Raw genomic sequence first — 17,511 nt, forward strand, 5'->3', positions numbered from 1 at the left:
ACCCAGCGGGCAATGAGTGTCTCTGTGTGTGTGTGTGTGTGTGTGTGTGTGTGTGTGTGTGTGTGTGTGTGTGTGGGGGGGGGGGGGTGCAAGTGTGCCTAATCTGTCACTGGGGATCACCACAGGAGGCTGAGAAGGTATTGCTGCCGCTGATGACAACTAAGGAAGACAGAGGATGACGTTAGGAGAGGAGGAGGAGAAGGAGGAGGAGGAGGAGAGCAAAGAGGAGGAGAAAGCGGAAGAATTTGACAGGGTATAAACGGAATTTTGTGATAGGGAAAAAGGTCTATTTTCTTAATTCAATTGGTTAATTGTCTTAATTTTCGTGTTAATTAGATTGAATGTCCCTAACTTAGTCCACTATTATAGAAGACACAGAATATCCACAAACTTTTTTTATTATTTTAAACAACTTAAAAGACAAATGATTTTCTGTCAAGCAACTTCAATTCCGACACAAAAGTCAGATACCCAAACTCTTTTTAGGGTTAATTCAAGGAAACTGGCACTCAACAATAAAAGCTGGTAACACTTTACTACACACTATTTAGCATTAGTTAAGTATGAGTAAACACTTAATTCATTCATCATTTACTAAGCATTGTTCCAACAATAAAAGTCATTAGTATGCAATTCATAAACACAGTTATACATGTTTTATTCTTGATAAGCTTGACTATTATGCGTTTCATGATTAGGTTTTCATACTTTATAAATGATGTATTCCCCATTTTTAAATTAAGTAATATATATTACAAATCAATCATTAAGGACTTATAGATGATTAATGAGATCATTTATAAAGTGTTAGTAAATCATTTAAGAAATATATTTAAATTCCAATAATGGATACATATAATGATTTAGATATGCACTAATGGTTAGGGACTATGTTAACATGTGCTTTATAAACGTGTATTAATACTGCAATTCATGATTAAATCAGGTAGTTACTAGTCGTTAGTTAACTGTTGGTTAAGTATTTTGTGTGACCTCATCTAAAGTGAGGACTATCTATGCCTTACAAAGTATTTATAAATAGACACACAAAACTCGGAAGTCGAAAGGGAGCGTGGCCAGGAAAAATGCCGGCCAGGTGATGGAAGGCAGTGCCTGTCAGTGGCAGGAGTGGTATATATAGTTTGCTGGCACGTACACATTATTGATTATGAGTATCTAGCTAACTAGCCAGCAACAAGCAAGCTATTTACTAACTAGAGGTCCTGAGAGGCACGCGCCACCGTGTGACCTCAGTTGTAATGATGTGTTCACATCAAAAGCGTTGCAAATTTTTCGGGAGTAGATTGCATGCAAAGTCAATGCATGGATGTGAATGAAGAACATTTTTTGCCGGGCAGGGCAAATGGCGCAAAAATTCGCGGCAGTCATTCAGACGTAGTCAATGAAATTCACAGAGCTGTGTGAGCCAACAGGTGATGTTATGAACTCAAACACGAGGGCATTTGATGTTCTGACGTTTGTGGGATTTCCACAATAAGTATAAAGCAGAAATAGTGGTTATTTCTTCCATGGTGGAAATAATAACTGTTTCCATAGAGATAAGCTACGCCACCTCTCCGGCGCGAATGAAGCGAATGACTCGAATAAACCACAAATAGTCGGCTTTTGGTGTGAACGCAGCATGTGTAGACCAATCCAGGTGATAGCTAGATTCTCACAATCAATAATGTGTGCGTACCAGCAAACTAAGAAATATACTCATCACAGGCTCGTTCGAGATGAACTGCGCTTCGCCTGGAAGTAGACTAGAGAAGGAGGGAGCAGCAGGGGCAGTGTTGCCAACTCCTATTACTTTTAAGTCGCTATTGGCTGTCATCACCTAATTTGCATAATTGTAATGGACGCTATAGGAGAACTGTATTTCTGAGTGTACAGTTGAGACATGTTGCACACAGAGTAAGTGACTGAGGCTGTCAATTAAATGCAGACAGTTATTTATTTGAGTGTGTCAGTGAAGAAACATTTAAATTTCCCGCTCTGTAAAGCAGTGCGGGATCAGTGGCGGTTTTGCACAATTCATTTTCAGTCTGGATGTGTGTGGCTGTGGGTCTCCTCTCTGCTCTGACTGCAGCTGGGACTGACACGCTGTGGACAGTAACTGCAGAACGATACATGCTTTCACGTCAGACACCAGAAAAGTCTCCAATAACAACAGAAAAAGTTATAAGGTGTGTCGCTAGTCGCTTTTGAGAAAAGAAGTCGCCAAGAGGGTTTGGAAAGTCGCCAAGTTGGCAGCACTGAGCAGAGGGCGTTGACAAAAAACTGGTCAAGTCGGACAGTTTTCAGCTGCCTTCAAAATACACAGGATGTCACAAAATAAGTTACTTCCTGTTAGTTCCGACCCGTATGCTACTTATGTTTGCATACCTCATTCGGATTTATTCATATGTGTTTATACATATATATTTATATCCTTTTTTTCTGTGTAGTTGTAATACCTAATGCTCAATTGTGTGCTGTTAGTCTCAGGTTTAGTCTAAAGACATATCTTGTGTGATTGATGATAATAATAATAATAAAGCTTATTTATATAACACATATCAAAACAAGCAGTTTCACAGGCAGACATAAAATTAACAAATGATGCAGCTACACACACATTTCTACATAAATATATATTTAGTATGCAGTGTCCAGACCTTTAGTTACTGACTAGCTTGCTCGCTGGCTAGCTAGCTAGATAGTCATAATCAACATTGTGTACGTGCCAGCATACTAATGAGTGTTAATGTTGGAACAATGCTTTAGAAATGATGAATTAAAGTGTTTACTCATACTTAACTAATGCTAAATAGTGTGTAGTTATTATAAAGTGTTACCTAAAAGCTTCACTCCTCACCAAAATGTAAAAATTACAAATTGTATGTATCGTTGGTGTTTAACAAACATGGTGCGTGTATTTCTGTCCCTGCATCCAAATTTTAATTGAGTCGATGTAATCAGTTTCACATTCATGATCTGATGTGTAACCTCTGAAAAGATTTTTGTTGAAATAGTATTGTTAAAAGAGAAATTTCTTCAGTTTAAAAAGATAAACTATTATGAAGGGGTTGAGAGAAAAGAAAATGTAAGTACTTCATCTTTGATATTGGAATAGAGCATTTAAATCCGCTTTAAAGTCCCTGAAAAGGTTTTGAAAGAAAAGTATCTTTCTAAACTTTCACAGTGAGTCATGATTATGTTTTCAGAATTATTTTTATATATATATATATACAGCCGGGTGGACAAAGTAAACCCATTACAATGAGTTGGCTTTTAAGTGATAGGAAAGTAATTACATGACTGGGTAAATGAGAGAATTTATTCAGGTGGGTCAGTCAATCACGTGATTGGGTAGGTGTTATTTTGTCTCGCCGGCGATGATTGGTGAGCAGACAAGGTAGGGGCGGGGTTTAAGAGAGAAAAGGTGGAAGGAGCGCCGGGGGGGAAGAACAGGTGTGGATGACGAGTTGCTGAGCCATTACAGATGGAGGACACGCGCTGCGGACTGAGGACGCTGCTGCCGACAGAAGGACGTCAGGCGGAGCGATTCGGAGGGCAACACCGCAGGAGCTACCGGAGCTGCACAGGCCTGCAACGTGCGTGCGTGCGTGCGTGCGTGCGTGCGGTTTCAGGGTCAAGTTCACAACAATGCAGCCGAGAACAAGCTGTGATGTTTACAGGTGCCAAAGCTTTTCTGAAAGCGTCACAATAGAAACGTAAGGTTAGCACTGTTGGAGGTCCTGTGTTATTATAATACATTCACATGGACACCCTCCTTTTCTACAATCATAACTACTACAGCCACTGGAGGTTGGGGACTAATAATAAATAGTAAATGGTGCTTTTCTAGTCTTCTGACAACTCAAAGTGCTTTTACACTACATGACATTTATCCATTCACAACCATACACTGATGGCAGGAGCTACCATGCAAGGTGCCACCCATCAGAACTATCTAACCATTGATACAGCCTACAGGAGCAAATACGGGTCGACTGACGATCTTCTGATTGAAGGAAGACCCGCTCGACCACTGAGCCAGTCGCAACTTGGCAATTTAAAAGCTGCTTGCACAAACGATTGATAGGGACATTTTTGGGGGGAGGACAGTCTCCTAAGTGGATGTGTTGGCCTATATTAAAAAAGTACAAGGTTTAATATACTTTTTACAGATATCAATCCGTCTATACAAAGAACAGGGTCAAAATAAAAGATATGACACTTTTTCATCACATACAGGATAATTTCATAATAAGTACCATTTTGTTGCAACTCAGGTAGGTGGGTGCCACTCTTGTGACTATAAATAAGCAAGCGATACTGACAAGGCCACTTGTTGGGCTGTCTCAAATAAAAGGTGACTATTGTAAGAGAAACATGGTGTTATGTAAGTGTGTTAGATGTGCTATAGTTTCTGATTATGTGTTTAAATTGAAGGCAGTGAATTCGTTGGTTGTCAATCCCAACACTTGTCAAACATTGTACTGGAAAAATATTCTAAAAGCGACAACAAAGCCAAAAGACAGTCTGCAATGCTTCTGAAAGTATTCTGTGTTTCTTACCCTCGCCTTGAGCTCATCCCATCGTGTGTTGAAAGCGTCCAGTTTTTGCTGTATTATTTCATCCAGAACGCCTCCGTCCATCAGCGTCTGGGCCAGCTCCCGGATCTGGTTCCTGTTGTCCTCCGGGTGCCTCAAAAGAACCTCTACACTCTGTACACACAAACATGAGCAATCACACTTGGCCATGCCACTTTAAAATGTCTGCAGTGGAAAATTCTGTCTTTTGTTATTATTTTGATTGAGAGGCAGACAATTACATATTAAGAGTTTAAGTGAAACTACAGAAAAATATGCCTTTGCTGGTGAGTTTATGGTCTCAATCTCTAGTTTCAAGTCTTCTTCAATACAGCATGATGTTAGTTAATTATAGTATTAGAGTCAAAATAGACCATAAAGTAGGTTATGCTTTAGGGTGGGCGAAACCTCTGTATGATTGACAGGTTGCTTCCACGGCTTTGTGCGTTCTGGAAGTTGTCCATGTTTTCATCTTACAACTTTAACCCTTTTTCAGTGTGTTTTCACTTCGAGAAAGTTAATTTGATGGGCTAAAAATGCCTTTTCAACCGCCAAAATGCTGAACTTGAGGCTACAAAACAGAAATCCACAAACCATGTCCACTTCTAATATTCCTGCCTAAACCTATGCCCTATATTCAGTCCGAGTCTCTGGAACATAAAGCCTGTCCTATTCCACACATGTTCTATTCACCATCTTCTCCTCCAACTAATACTCACATCCAGTGCCTCCTGCAGCTTCTCTGCTCCTCCTTGGAGGTTTTTCGTCTCATCCAGCTTCTGCTCCAGCTGGACCAGGAAGGCGTTCTCCTGCTCAAGGTAGGATAGCAACTCACACCAACACGCCCACACCTCCTGCAGAGTATAATAATACACAAAATCATCAGGAGGCCCAGACAGAGACAGAGATTGATAAGTGACGGCTTTAGAAAGAGGCAGATTTCACACAAACCATTGCATCAAAGCACCAGCTGATAGCTGTAAGACAATGTTTATAGTTTATTTTGTATTTTATAGCATCAAGTGGACATGCATTTCCATTAACGGCAACGTTTAAAGATTTCAAAAGCTTCAGAGACCCTCAGTTGCTGCCCGAACAAGTGGGAGGAAAAGCACTGTTATAGGCTTTATAGGCTTCTTCTGCACATTGTCATGCAACTGACAGTCATTGGTCTATAACCATTAAAAAGCCCACAAGTTGTGGGTTCAAAATATATTACATATTTAAAGGGCCAAATGATTAAATTATTGATTGATGATTAACATATACTGCATAATTTATGCTTAATGTTGGATTAGAATATACATCAGAAAGGATCCTTTGTTTTTGTATGTAATATTTAAGTATTTTTAAATCGGGGGCACTTTGGGTATGAAATTACATTACATTACATGTCATTTAGCTGACGCTTTTATCCAAAGCGACTTACAATCATGTTACATTATACACTGTAGACACAGCTACAGGGAACAATTCAGGGTTAAGTGTCTTGCTCAAGGACACATCGACTAGGGCAGGGATTGAACCACCAACCCCCTGATTGAAAGACAGACCTGCTAACCAATGACCCACAGTCAATCTTCTCCAACCATTTCTCCTCAATCGGAGCCTTTATAGTTACGTTTCTTTTGATGTAGTTGAGTCTCTTTAAAGTTGTTACGCATCTCTTTGTGCTTTTTGGCACTTTATAACTCGTATGTGTCACTTTGTAATTGTTTTGGTTTTAAAGCAGTTTTTGTGTGGATGTTTTGTGTCTTTCTATAGTTGTCTCTTTGTAGTTTTGCGTCTCTTTGTAGTCATTTTGAGTAAGTTCTCCTTGTCTCTTTGTAGAAATGTCTGTCTTTTTGTGGATGTTTTGTCACTGAGTGTCTTTGTAACTGTTTTGCATCTCTTTGTAGTTATTTTTGTCTCATTGTGGTCTTTTGTCTCAGTCGTTTTATGTTTCTTTCTGTGCCAGCTAGGGAGGCTTTCGGCCATTGCAGACCAGATTTGACAAATAACTTTTTTGTTTTTCTGATTTGGTTTTGAGACAGGAAAACCCAAGAACAAACGATATATTGATAAAAAAAAATAGAGGCCTCTCTCTTCTCAGTCTAGACATGCAGATCGTTTTAGCTTTAAAATATCAATGTCTGCGATTTCTCACAAAACCGTCTACACTTTTCATAGGAAATATTTTCTACTGATTAATCCCCAACACATATTTATCCAGCTCCATTGCTGTCTATTACCTACGGCCCGAATGTTAAGCATTAAAACTTGTGGCATTAAAATGGCCCCTTCTTTTCATGAAGCTTACATTTTGAAGGTCACCAGGTAAAACCAAGAAGAAAAAAAGGGTGCTGCTTGGCTAACTGCTCTTCACCTCAGCTCATCTACAATATGCTGTGTGCGCACTGAAACACTTGACTAACCAGATACACAGCAACATGCCCTTCACATGCGGATGTATGTGGTCTTGAAACCACATGTAAGGCTGTTTTTAATTTGCACACATGAACACACACACCCTCCTCTTTCCCCTCTCAAAAGTTTCAAGTGGATTTTGTGGTAACCTAAGCATGGCAAGGTCATCCAATTAACACTTCCAAATGATCACAGAGAAGACAGATAAAGTTCATACCTCCAGAGTTTTACATTTCCCATCCAGGCGGCTACACAGGCGCTGGTAGTTTGCCGTTAGAACATCCAATTCAGACCGCAGGGCATCATGGGCCGTGGGCGGAGCCTTAGCGATGAAACTGTTGACGCTGTCAGTCAGGAGTTTGACCTTTAGCTCCTTGGAGTGAACCTCCTCCTGAGCCCTCTGATAGATAGAGTAAATGAATAAGTGACCTTTGTCAGAGTTGAACAGGTTGCTTGAGACACTTCAGGACCTCAGGTTCGGTTGATTTAGTTTGTGCCTCATGTCAATAAAACTCTCAAAAGTCATCTGGACGGTGAAACAAAAGAGGAGACTAAGAGAAGAGAGGGAGACTGAAAGAAGACGAGAAAGGGCTTAATGGATGGAGGGATGGATGCACAAACAAATGATTCAATGTATCTTCTGTTGACAGCCACCGATTGTAAAGAGACAAAGAGAACAAATAAGCCAACGAATCAATGAATGACGAAGTGAAGCTAATACTTTCCCAAGCGAGGAAGGGAAGGATGGAGGAACAGGAGAAGGGGGGGATTAAGAGAAAAGGCAAGTGAACAGAGAGTTTATTTTCAGCTCAGAGCAGAAAGGAAAGAGGAGAGGAAGAGGAGGAGAGGCGAGATTAGCGAGAGTGAAATAATTTTTTTATTTTCAACTTCACTCAAGTAAACTTTCTGGGAGGTTAGGGGAATGGAAGGGGCCGAATATAGCCAAGGCTTTAGGTTAAATAAAGCAAATGCATTTACATCACAAACACATTGGATTAAAGTTATGAAAGCAAAAAGAAAGACTGCAAAGAAAAAAAGAATAATGCAATTTGATACAAAATTGAGGAATGGATGGAATGAGAGGGACACAAAGCTGTTAGTGAGGGAATGGGAAGATGATAAAAGAGAGGGAAAGACAGAATGACAGAAAGACAGGAAGAGAGCTGTTTTTTAACTGGAAAAGAGATAAAAGATAAAAGAGAGACCGGGGTGTTATCGACCTGGAATGAATAAAGTCAGTCCACTGTGAATATAGAGCGAGATCAGGATTTTTACCTGAAAAACACCCAAGATGTCAACAAATTCCAAACAGGGCTCCACATAAATCATATATTGCCAGGAACCCAAAATAGAAGAAATAAATCACACTATGAAAAATATTGTTGACAGATTTGCAAAAAAGAAATATCTTTGTCTGTACAACTATTCAGTCTATCTATGTACAGTTAATTTAACTCTTTTTTTGTGCCTTTTTCATTGAAAATCTATCTAAAGGAAGATCAAATATAAACATGAATGAGATACTGTGTAAAACCCCACTTGACCTGTTGTCCTCTGCATCAGAAAGAGTGCATCTATATGTGCCAGGGCACAAGTGAAAGTCGTCATTTTTCAAATGTTTTTATGAAACAAAAAGGAAATTGCAAAGGAAAAATTAACAGTTCCTAACAAAGCCAAAAGAATAATTATACCCTCCCTTCTTTCAGACCCACTTTTCCCTCCTGATCATTATCGTACAGTCCATTATTGAACTATATGCCCAAGACCTCGGGCGACCATATTGCCGAACCCCCAAACTGGGACCCTTCGGTGTACCACACGTTCATGCATGTGCACATATATGATATTATGCATGCACCATAGGCGTGCTATCTTTATTGCTATGTGCTATTGCCTTCTTAATGTGATTTTATATATCGACTGAAAATGTACTCTTATGGTGCAGAACGCAGCATTTCATTGCCAGAGAGGGTAGTACGCCTCCTGGTCACTGTATCAAGTGTGCGACCCTGTGTCAGTTCGGCCAACGAGAGGAGGGGACAGCAACAGATACCAAGATAAACTCTTAAACCAAAACAAAATTAAATATTACCTTCAGAAAAACAATGACGTTGGATAGAAGCACTGTATGTCTGGTTGATACACATACCTTGAGCTCCTCCACGGCCTTGCGTAGCTCTTCTGGTGTCTTGTATGTGAAATCTCTCTCCAGGTAGTCTTCCTCCGCCTGGTTGATCCACTCCTGCATCTCCTGCATCTCCTTCCTCAGAGCCATGGTCTTATCAAGTCCACCTTTCAGAGCGGACTTCTTAGCATATGCCTAGGCGTGGGAGAGGAACACATACACCAACACAAATGTTAAACAGATCGTGAAAGCAGGAAAACACACAGCCTCTCCATGAAGGTTACACACCTGTTTGCAGATGTTCTCCCACTGGCCGTTGAGCTCATCGAGTTCTTTCTGGATGTGGATGGCAAACGGTGGCTCTGCCTCTTTCTTTAGGTACAGACCCACTTCATTTATGCCGTTTACGCTGGGTTGGATGGTGTGGATGTCATTCACCAGAGCCTGGCCAATCAGAATGCAGGACCGTGGTTACACAAGTACACAATACAACTGAATATTTCAGAGTGGTTTACTTTGATCTTAATGAGATATCTGTGGTTCAATTTCTTTAGAAGTAGTCATGAAAAAGGTGTTTTTCTGCTAATTTTCAATTTATTTTCCATTTCCTAGAGGGATATCATACTGATCATTGTATAGTTTATGAACTCTAAGGTATATTTGATGAATTATCAGAGGCATTTTCATCCCAAGAACATTGTACTTCTATCTACTCTCTATAAACTATTCTCAACCTTTCATCAACCTGTATTTTGAGAATTGTTTTATATTCATAAACGTTGCTAAATATTTCTTTATCTGTGTTGTCTTTTTGTATTTATAAAGAGAGCAGGTTTGGCATATGACAGCAATACACTCATCAACATGAAAGAAGGAAGAAAGGAGATTGGGTTAGTGCTGGGGACCTTGAGTTGATCACTCCCCACATCATATTCTGATCACCCAGCCAGACCACCTGGACTAAAAGCCACCGAGGTTGGAGACCACCCCGGGAAGAGAGCAGGAATACAAGCTAGGCTGGCCCAGCTTGGACCCAGGGCTGTTCAACTACCCAGCAGGTAGCAGGAAAGTGGAACCAGCTTCCACTTTCAGTCTGGGAGGCAGACACAGTCACCTCTTTTAAGAATAGACTTAAGACTTTCCTCTTTAATAGTGCTTATAGTTAGGGCTGAATCAGGTTTGCCCTGGTCGAGCTCCTAGATATGCTGCTATAGGCTTATAGGCTGCTGGGGGATGTTTTAGGATACACTGGGCACCTATCTCCTCTTCTCTCTCTACTTATGGATGAATTTACATCTCTCCATTGCACCTTATTAACTCTGCTTCCTCCCCGTAGTCGTTGTGACTTCACATCTCATAGGGTCCATTGGACCTGGCGGTGTCTGATGCCTGGTGAGCCGGCCTCCCGCGTCGGCCCTGCTGATGCGCCCCGCCCCCCCTCCTCTCTACCTCCTTCTGTTTCATGGATTGGAGTTCCATTCATACATTGTCATATTCATGTAATGTGTTTATGTAACTTTGTAATGCTGTTCATTCTGTACACATGACATCTATTGCATCTGTCCATCCGGGAAGAGGGATCCTCCACTGCTGCTCTCCTGAAGGTTTCTTCCTTTTTTTCCCTGTGAAAGGTTATTTTTGGGGAGTTTTTCCTGATCCGATGTGAGGTCCTGGGACAGGGATGTTGTATGTGTACAGATTGTAAAGCCCTCTGAGGCAAATTTGTAATTTGTGATATTGGGCTATACAAAATAAACTGAATTGAATTGAATTACAAATAAACTGAATTGAACACATTGAAAATAGGACTCAGGCTATCGAAGACTATTAGGACTGTTCCATGGAGCACGTACTATTCTGTTGGGACAAGGTTTGCATCAGTGATGCTTGGTGCTCAAATGTATTTAAAGGTGCTGAACAATGTCACCCTGATGACATTTATATCACGTTGCCTACCTAGATAATTTGCCAGCCTTTCTGCGTCTATTACTGTTTTTGTTTTGTTTTTCTTCAGCATAAAAACCCTGAATTGCCCAATGACCATAAATGGATCTTGAACCTTGAAATAATGTCAAGATGCATGGCTTCCTCACCGTGCACTGCTCTAACTGTTTCTCCAGAGCTTCAGAGTCTCCCAGTGCTGGCCATTCCTCGTTTAGGAACATATCTACATCTGCCATCCACTTCTTCAAAGTCTTCACATCATTCTGGTGGCAAAGAACGGGTATTAAAATGAAGATGTGTCCACCAGCAGATCAAGTATTGTGTTACTTGATTATTAAACTTGACTCTCATAGCAACATATGGTAATCCCTGAAATCAGTCTCACCTCAAACTGCATCAGTTTGGCCATGAGCTCTTGGAGTCTCTGGCCGTTGTCCGTCAGCGTGGTGCCAAGTCGTCTCCAGTGTGCCATGATGGAATCCATCTCGATGCGATACCTGCAGAAAATGATCAACGCTTATTAGCTTGTGACATTTCTTTACCGATGCATTGCTAATTCATACTTTGTGTTTAGAACATTTCCTGTGCATTTACTGCACAATAATAAGAACAATAAGAACAGATCAATTGTTACAATGGCCTAGCAATCGGGAGATATGTGGTAGAATTTGGGAAGGTTAATGCCATTTTCATATGTTATGGTTGTCTTTTTTTGTTGAATAAAGGGTAGAATGTATGAAAGAAATAGTGAATAGACTCCTTTTCCATTCGCACAAAGTCACAGTAAAAAATGCACCAAAAACAGGGTTAGTAAATAGTTCAAATATTACTGTGGTTACTTATTTTTTACTTTAGTCTTCCCAACTTTCAAAGTCCCAGCATATTAGTTGTAGGGAAAAAAGAGAGGGAGGAGGTGAGGAGAGAGGAGGGAGAAGAAGAGAGGGATGGAGGAGGTGAGACGATATAAAACTAGTGTCCATCCAAAACACAATTGTGCAGGCTTCATTAAATCACATGTTTTAAATGTAAATTATAATATATATTTGTTTTTTATATTATATTCACTTCAACACGCTTCATATAGCATTGCGAAAGAAACGGGAGGAAAATGTGCGTGTCCACCCAGGAATCATGTTTCCAGCACTGCCGATTGGAGCTGGAGCCGATAAATAACTGTGAATTTGTCCCTGGAATGAATGCTGAAAGCTTTATTTTTCCAATCTTACTTTTGGCTGATGTCTGGTGGAGCTTTCTGGAAGACCTGCTCTATAGCTGAGGTCAGGTAGTCCACCTCCCCTTGGTGTTCAGCCAGAGCCTCCTGGAGGGCCTGAAGGGTTGAAAGAGAGACACAGTAGTGGATGGTTGGCGGAGTATACAGAGAGAAAACACAGTCAGAAGAGCTTCTTTGGCGATTTTGTGGAGGTTGTGTATGCAATAGGAGGAGCTCCAGATGCAGAAGGTAGAGGATTAAGGTCATCTGAACTGTCGAGTGAGTCGGCTTATTAAAGATCCACAAGAAAGGTGAAAAGGTGATGCATCGCAATGCAAAATAATACAAAAATGACAATAGAGATATGATTATAGCATGGTTATTATATATGACAGTATTTAACTAGATGAGGGATGTTTCAGGGTACGTCATTACTGTGGTGGCATCTCCCTTGTGCTTTGACCAGCTTTTGCTTAAAAATATGTCCAGCAGATACTATACAGCCTGTTATGTCATTATTTCGAGGCACTGCTCAAACTGCTCATTATTTCGAGGCACTGCTCAAAGAGAAGGGTGCCTTTAAATATATCGGGGTCTTGTTCAAGAATAGCGTCAAATGGAGCAACAGCATTGATGGAGGCGTTGTACTGGACTGTTAGGGTGAAGAGGGAGCCGAGACCGAAGGCAAAGCTCTCTAGTGCAGCTATGTTCATGAGCTTTGGGAAGTGACCAAAACAATGAGATTGCTAATCAAGTCAGGGTGTCTGGGCTCAGCCTTAGAGATAGGCTGAGAAGCCCGAAATAGAGGGAGCTATTTATATATGACACTTTGTCGTCATATTTAATGATGTCAAATGTTTGGATCTAATTCTAGGAAGCTTCAAACTATTTGGTCGAGCTCTATTATATTATATATCATACATATATACACACACAGTATATATAGCTAAATGTTGATTACATTTTGTTGTCTGTCAAATTCCAATAATAGCTGTTAATCAGACAAGCTGTTTTAACAGTTTGTTTTACTTTTAACAAGCTGCTTGGCCAAATTTAATGATGGTGTAGATTCTAAACTAGTTATTGATAGTTAAATCATGAATCTGATATTCATAAAACTGTATCTAGGAGAATGTGACTCCCGAAATTGATGTGTTGCAATTAGCTGGACTATTTAAACTTCTTACCCCTGGCCCTGTCCCTAGGCTAAAATAATTTACCCAATTGAGTCAGGAATAGCTCCTCAACCATAAGGCTTATATTCATATCTGGTTTCCTTTGAACGGTAAGAAGTAAAGATATAGATATAAACTATCTACATTACCATTCCTGAGAAAACGGAGACGTAATGAAGGAGAAATAAGATTTCTATCCTCGCCTTGTAGAAAATATAAATTTCAGATGCATTATCACCATTAAAATCAAGATCAAGATCCAGACTGAATTTATTTGACTTCAACTGTAACTATAGATTGGGGTTTTACTTCAAAACACTAGTTATTTTCATATCGCCATGTTACAAATAACAGAAAATATTAAAACTAGTAATATGCACAATGAAAATGTATCAATATTCATACATGAACAATATTGGAGAGCATGAAGAGGTCCATGCTATACATGCAGAAATATGGACTTTGTGAGGGATCCACAGATTGGTATGGATTAGACAGAAACAATAATGTATAGATTGCTGCTCTCAGTCCCATCTGTAGGCTTTATCAAAGCTTTAAGAGCCATGCGTCGGCTGGAAGCAAACGTTTCAGGCAAAATTGCACCTTGCTCCTACCCAATCTGCGTGGCTTTCTGGTGGATTTGACTCAATGCAGACATTTAGGTAACAAAATATACAATTTGGGGCAAAAATAACATTGTCATTGGTGAAAAAAAACATACAAGAAGAAGTACATGGAAATATGTCCGTATGACGGTAAAATGTGAAGTTTAACTGCTTTATTTCCAGACAGTGGCCGCTGGGTGTTTTGATGCGAGGTGCGTTCTGGTGCACTAAAAAGCATGGAAATTCAAGTTTCCAGCAATTCCAAGCATGATATTGCAGACTGCCGAGACTGATCACATTTTGTTTATCCGTATGGCTTGTTGAAATACTTTATAGTAAGACGCAGTTTGGACAAAATACAATCGGTTTACGGATTCTGAAAGCTCAGGATGTTAATTGCTGTCCTCAATAAGGCTATCATGCAGTCCCCCCTACTCAATTCTCACTACATCACAAATCAATCATAAGATGTAATAACACCTAAAGTATAGGTGATTAAATGCTGCAATCAAGTCTTTAATAACATCTACAAGCAGCCGTAGATGATATTAATAATCATCTGTCACTTACTTTACTGTTTTTAACATCTACGAGAGTTCAGGATTCAAACCAGGTTCCCAACTGAGAGGAACGCTTATTATTTTTGATGAATAAAGTAACTGGAGTGAGAGGTGATACTATCACCTGGGTGACGGAAGCGTTGCCGACCACACGTGTGTGTACACACACACACACACACACACACACACACACACACACACACACACACACACACACACACACACACACACACACACACACACACACACACACACACACACACACACACACACACACACACACACACACACACACACACACACACACACACACACACACACACACACACACACACACACACACACACACACACACACACACCAGTGGAAGTCTCACTGAGAGACGTGAGCTAAAAATGTACGACAGCTTATCAGTATGCAGAAGAGATTCCTAATTCTTATCTACAATCAACTTTAATTAATCTCAGCCTACAAGGCTTGATCACCATGCTATGCTACAAGACCATTATCAGGTTTAAAGAAGGGGCAAACACACACACACTCACACACACACATGCGCTGCGCTGGGATTTGTGTGTGTGTGTGTGTGTGTGTGTGTGTGTGTTTGTGTGTGTGCGTGTATCTGCAGGTAGATATTGTGATAAACAGAAGCACTGATTTGCTCTGCTGGGATTGAGCTCGCCCGCCTCTCATAATTGCAGAGATGTCAACAAACACACACACACACACACCAACAGCAGACCAGCTCTGGCCTCACGCTCTGCATGTTGAGCAGTCGGGCTTCATGAAATCACAGATGTTCACCATCAGGTAGAGTTGAGCTTGCTGCTTTGAATGGCGCCTGCGGTTTAAAGGATAGAGGACCTCAAACAAGTGTGAATGTAGAAGGCCACGGCGATGGCTTTTTCTCACCAAGACAATGATACAATTCCTCTTTCATCGGACTTTAAGACCTTGAAGACTGGTCAAAAAGGATTCACTGTCTGTCTGTCTGTGCAAAAGTCAACTTTTTTTTAAAAACTCTGATTTATGCATATAGTTGTGTGCCCACCTTTTCCATAAAATTTGATTTAAAAACAAATCGCAATAGTTGGCAATATATTAAATTGTATATACACACTATATTGTGTCAGATAAAAAAACTATTATTACTACTACAATTTTAAGTCAAATTTAGTTGAAAAGGTCACTAGCTACCTTAAGCTGTCTGTCTATTTTGCCATTGACAGCTGACCCTCGTCTACCTGCATGCATGTCTTTTATTGTTGCTTTGCTGTCACACTGATTCATATATTTTACATACATGCTTTTATGTTTTGTGCTTCTGACATGTACGTTTTTAGTGAATAGCAATACAACATAATCTTGTCTCTCGTCCATGTTTTTATTGAACATAATTATCCTTAATTGATCTGCTTTGCATGTGTTGTTTTGTGAGCCTGAGTTGCATGTCTTTATAGGACTTGACAATGTCGTATGAAAGTGTCTTGATGATGTTTCTACTCATTAATATTCTCTCTCTTTTACGGTTTCTGCATGCTTGTTTATATTCTATTTTTTAGGGTGACTTCGTAACATCTGTCCAGGGACTACAGACGGAAAATCTCTAACAACTGGATTTCATTATGCATTGTAAAAACTGATTACAGTGTTATGCAGCCCCACAACATTATAGAGCAAGCACCATGTTGGCATTTATTGGAATTTGTATATACTGTAGATCTGAGTTGCAGTGTTGTGTAGCATACACAGCTGAATCACTATTGACTCCTCGTAGGTATGGCATTATACCAGACCAACCTTATGGCATAATTACCTGCAATTATACTTACCTCCATCATTACACAACACTAAACAATTCTAGCCCTGAAAAGTGAACCTTTAAAACAATGTAAACAAGTTCAAATGTATTAAAATTATAAACTGTTGTTTAACAGATGTTGTAGGAGTCACAGTTGAAGTTGAAGCGTTGAAGGATTTGAAGTGTTACTTAAGCACTGAAAGGGCTGAACGTATCAGTCTAAGTTTAAGCATTGAACAGAGTTGACGAGGCAGATGAAGTTAAAGAGATGAATGCAGTTCAGACTAAGGATGTTCCTGAGAACTAAAGAGATGAATGCAGTTCAGACTAAGGATGTTCCTGAGAACTAAAGAGATGAATGCAGTTCAGACTAAGGATGTTCCTGAGAACTAAAGAGATGAATGCAGTTCAGACTAAGGATGTTCCTGAGAACTAAAGGAGGAATACAGTTAATACTAAGGATATAAGGATAAAGTGGTGGCAGGGGCGGGGTCGGGAGTGTATACAACTTATACAGTGCCATCTTGGCCAACACACCCATTCAAAGGATATCTCAATGGGATTATCCTAAATAAATCAAGGTTATATGTTTACATTTATAAATCAATAATAAGACCAACAAGTACTTCTGGTGCCGACTCGTGAGGGTAACAATGTTTCATCAACTAGTCGACTAATTGCGTTGTACCTAGTTTAATCACTTCAATGACCGGACATATTTACTGAAGGGCTGAAAACAGTTGAAATATCAATAGAATTGTAAATACCAGAAGTAGTTGAACTATCACAAAGAGATGATTGCTTTTGAAACGTCAGTTGATGAGTGAGTGGTCGTTGAAATTTCAGATGAATAGTAAATTCTGAAAGCAGTTGATGTGCGGTTTGGAGAGATGAAGCAGTTTAAAGGTTAGTTGATGTGAAAGCACTGAAAGCAGTTAAATTTGAAATTGATTAGACGAAAGGAATTGATGAGTGAGTTGAGGCAAATGCAGTTGACACATCAATCGAGATGAAGGCTGTCGATGTGTAAGCAGGTGAATGCAATTGAAATGTCAGCTGATGTATAAGTGGTTGAAGTAGTTGAAGCTTAAGCGAAAGTGTTAGC

General features: G+C 40.0%; 1 protein-coding gene across 1 annotated transcript in view; it reads right to left on the reverse strand.

The window, feature by feature from the left end:
- Positions 1 to 17,511, reverse strand: part of LOC117743999 (dystrophin-like) — a 216,510-nt gene that overhangs the window by 125,545 nt on the left and 73,454 nt on the right. Inside the window, 8 exon segments of the mRNA XM_034552044.1 lie at positions 4,566 to 4,715; positions 5,300 to 5,434; positions 7,204 to 7,386; positions 9,136 to 9,306; positions 9,400 to 9,555; positions 11,205 to 11,318; positions 11,441 to 11,552; positions 12,282 to 12,382. Of these exon segments, the coding sequence (XP_034407935.1) occupies positions 4,566 to 4,715; positions 5,300 to 5,434; positions 7,204 to 7,386; positions 9,136 to 9,306; positions 9,400 to 9,555; positions 11,205 to 11,318; positions 11,441 to 11,552; positions 12,282 to 12,382 (1,122 nt within the window).

The sequence above is a fragment of the Cyclopterus lumpus genome, chromosome 2 (genome assembly GCF_009769545.1).
Source record: "Cyclopterus lumpus isolate fCycLum1 chromosome 2, fCycLum1.pri, whole genome shotgun sequence".
Classification (NCBI taxonomy): Eukaryota; Metazoa; Chordata; class Actinopteri; order Perciformes; family Cyclopteridae; genus Cyclopterus; species Cyclopterus lumpus.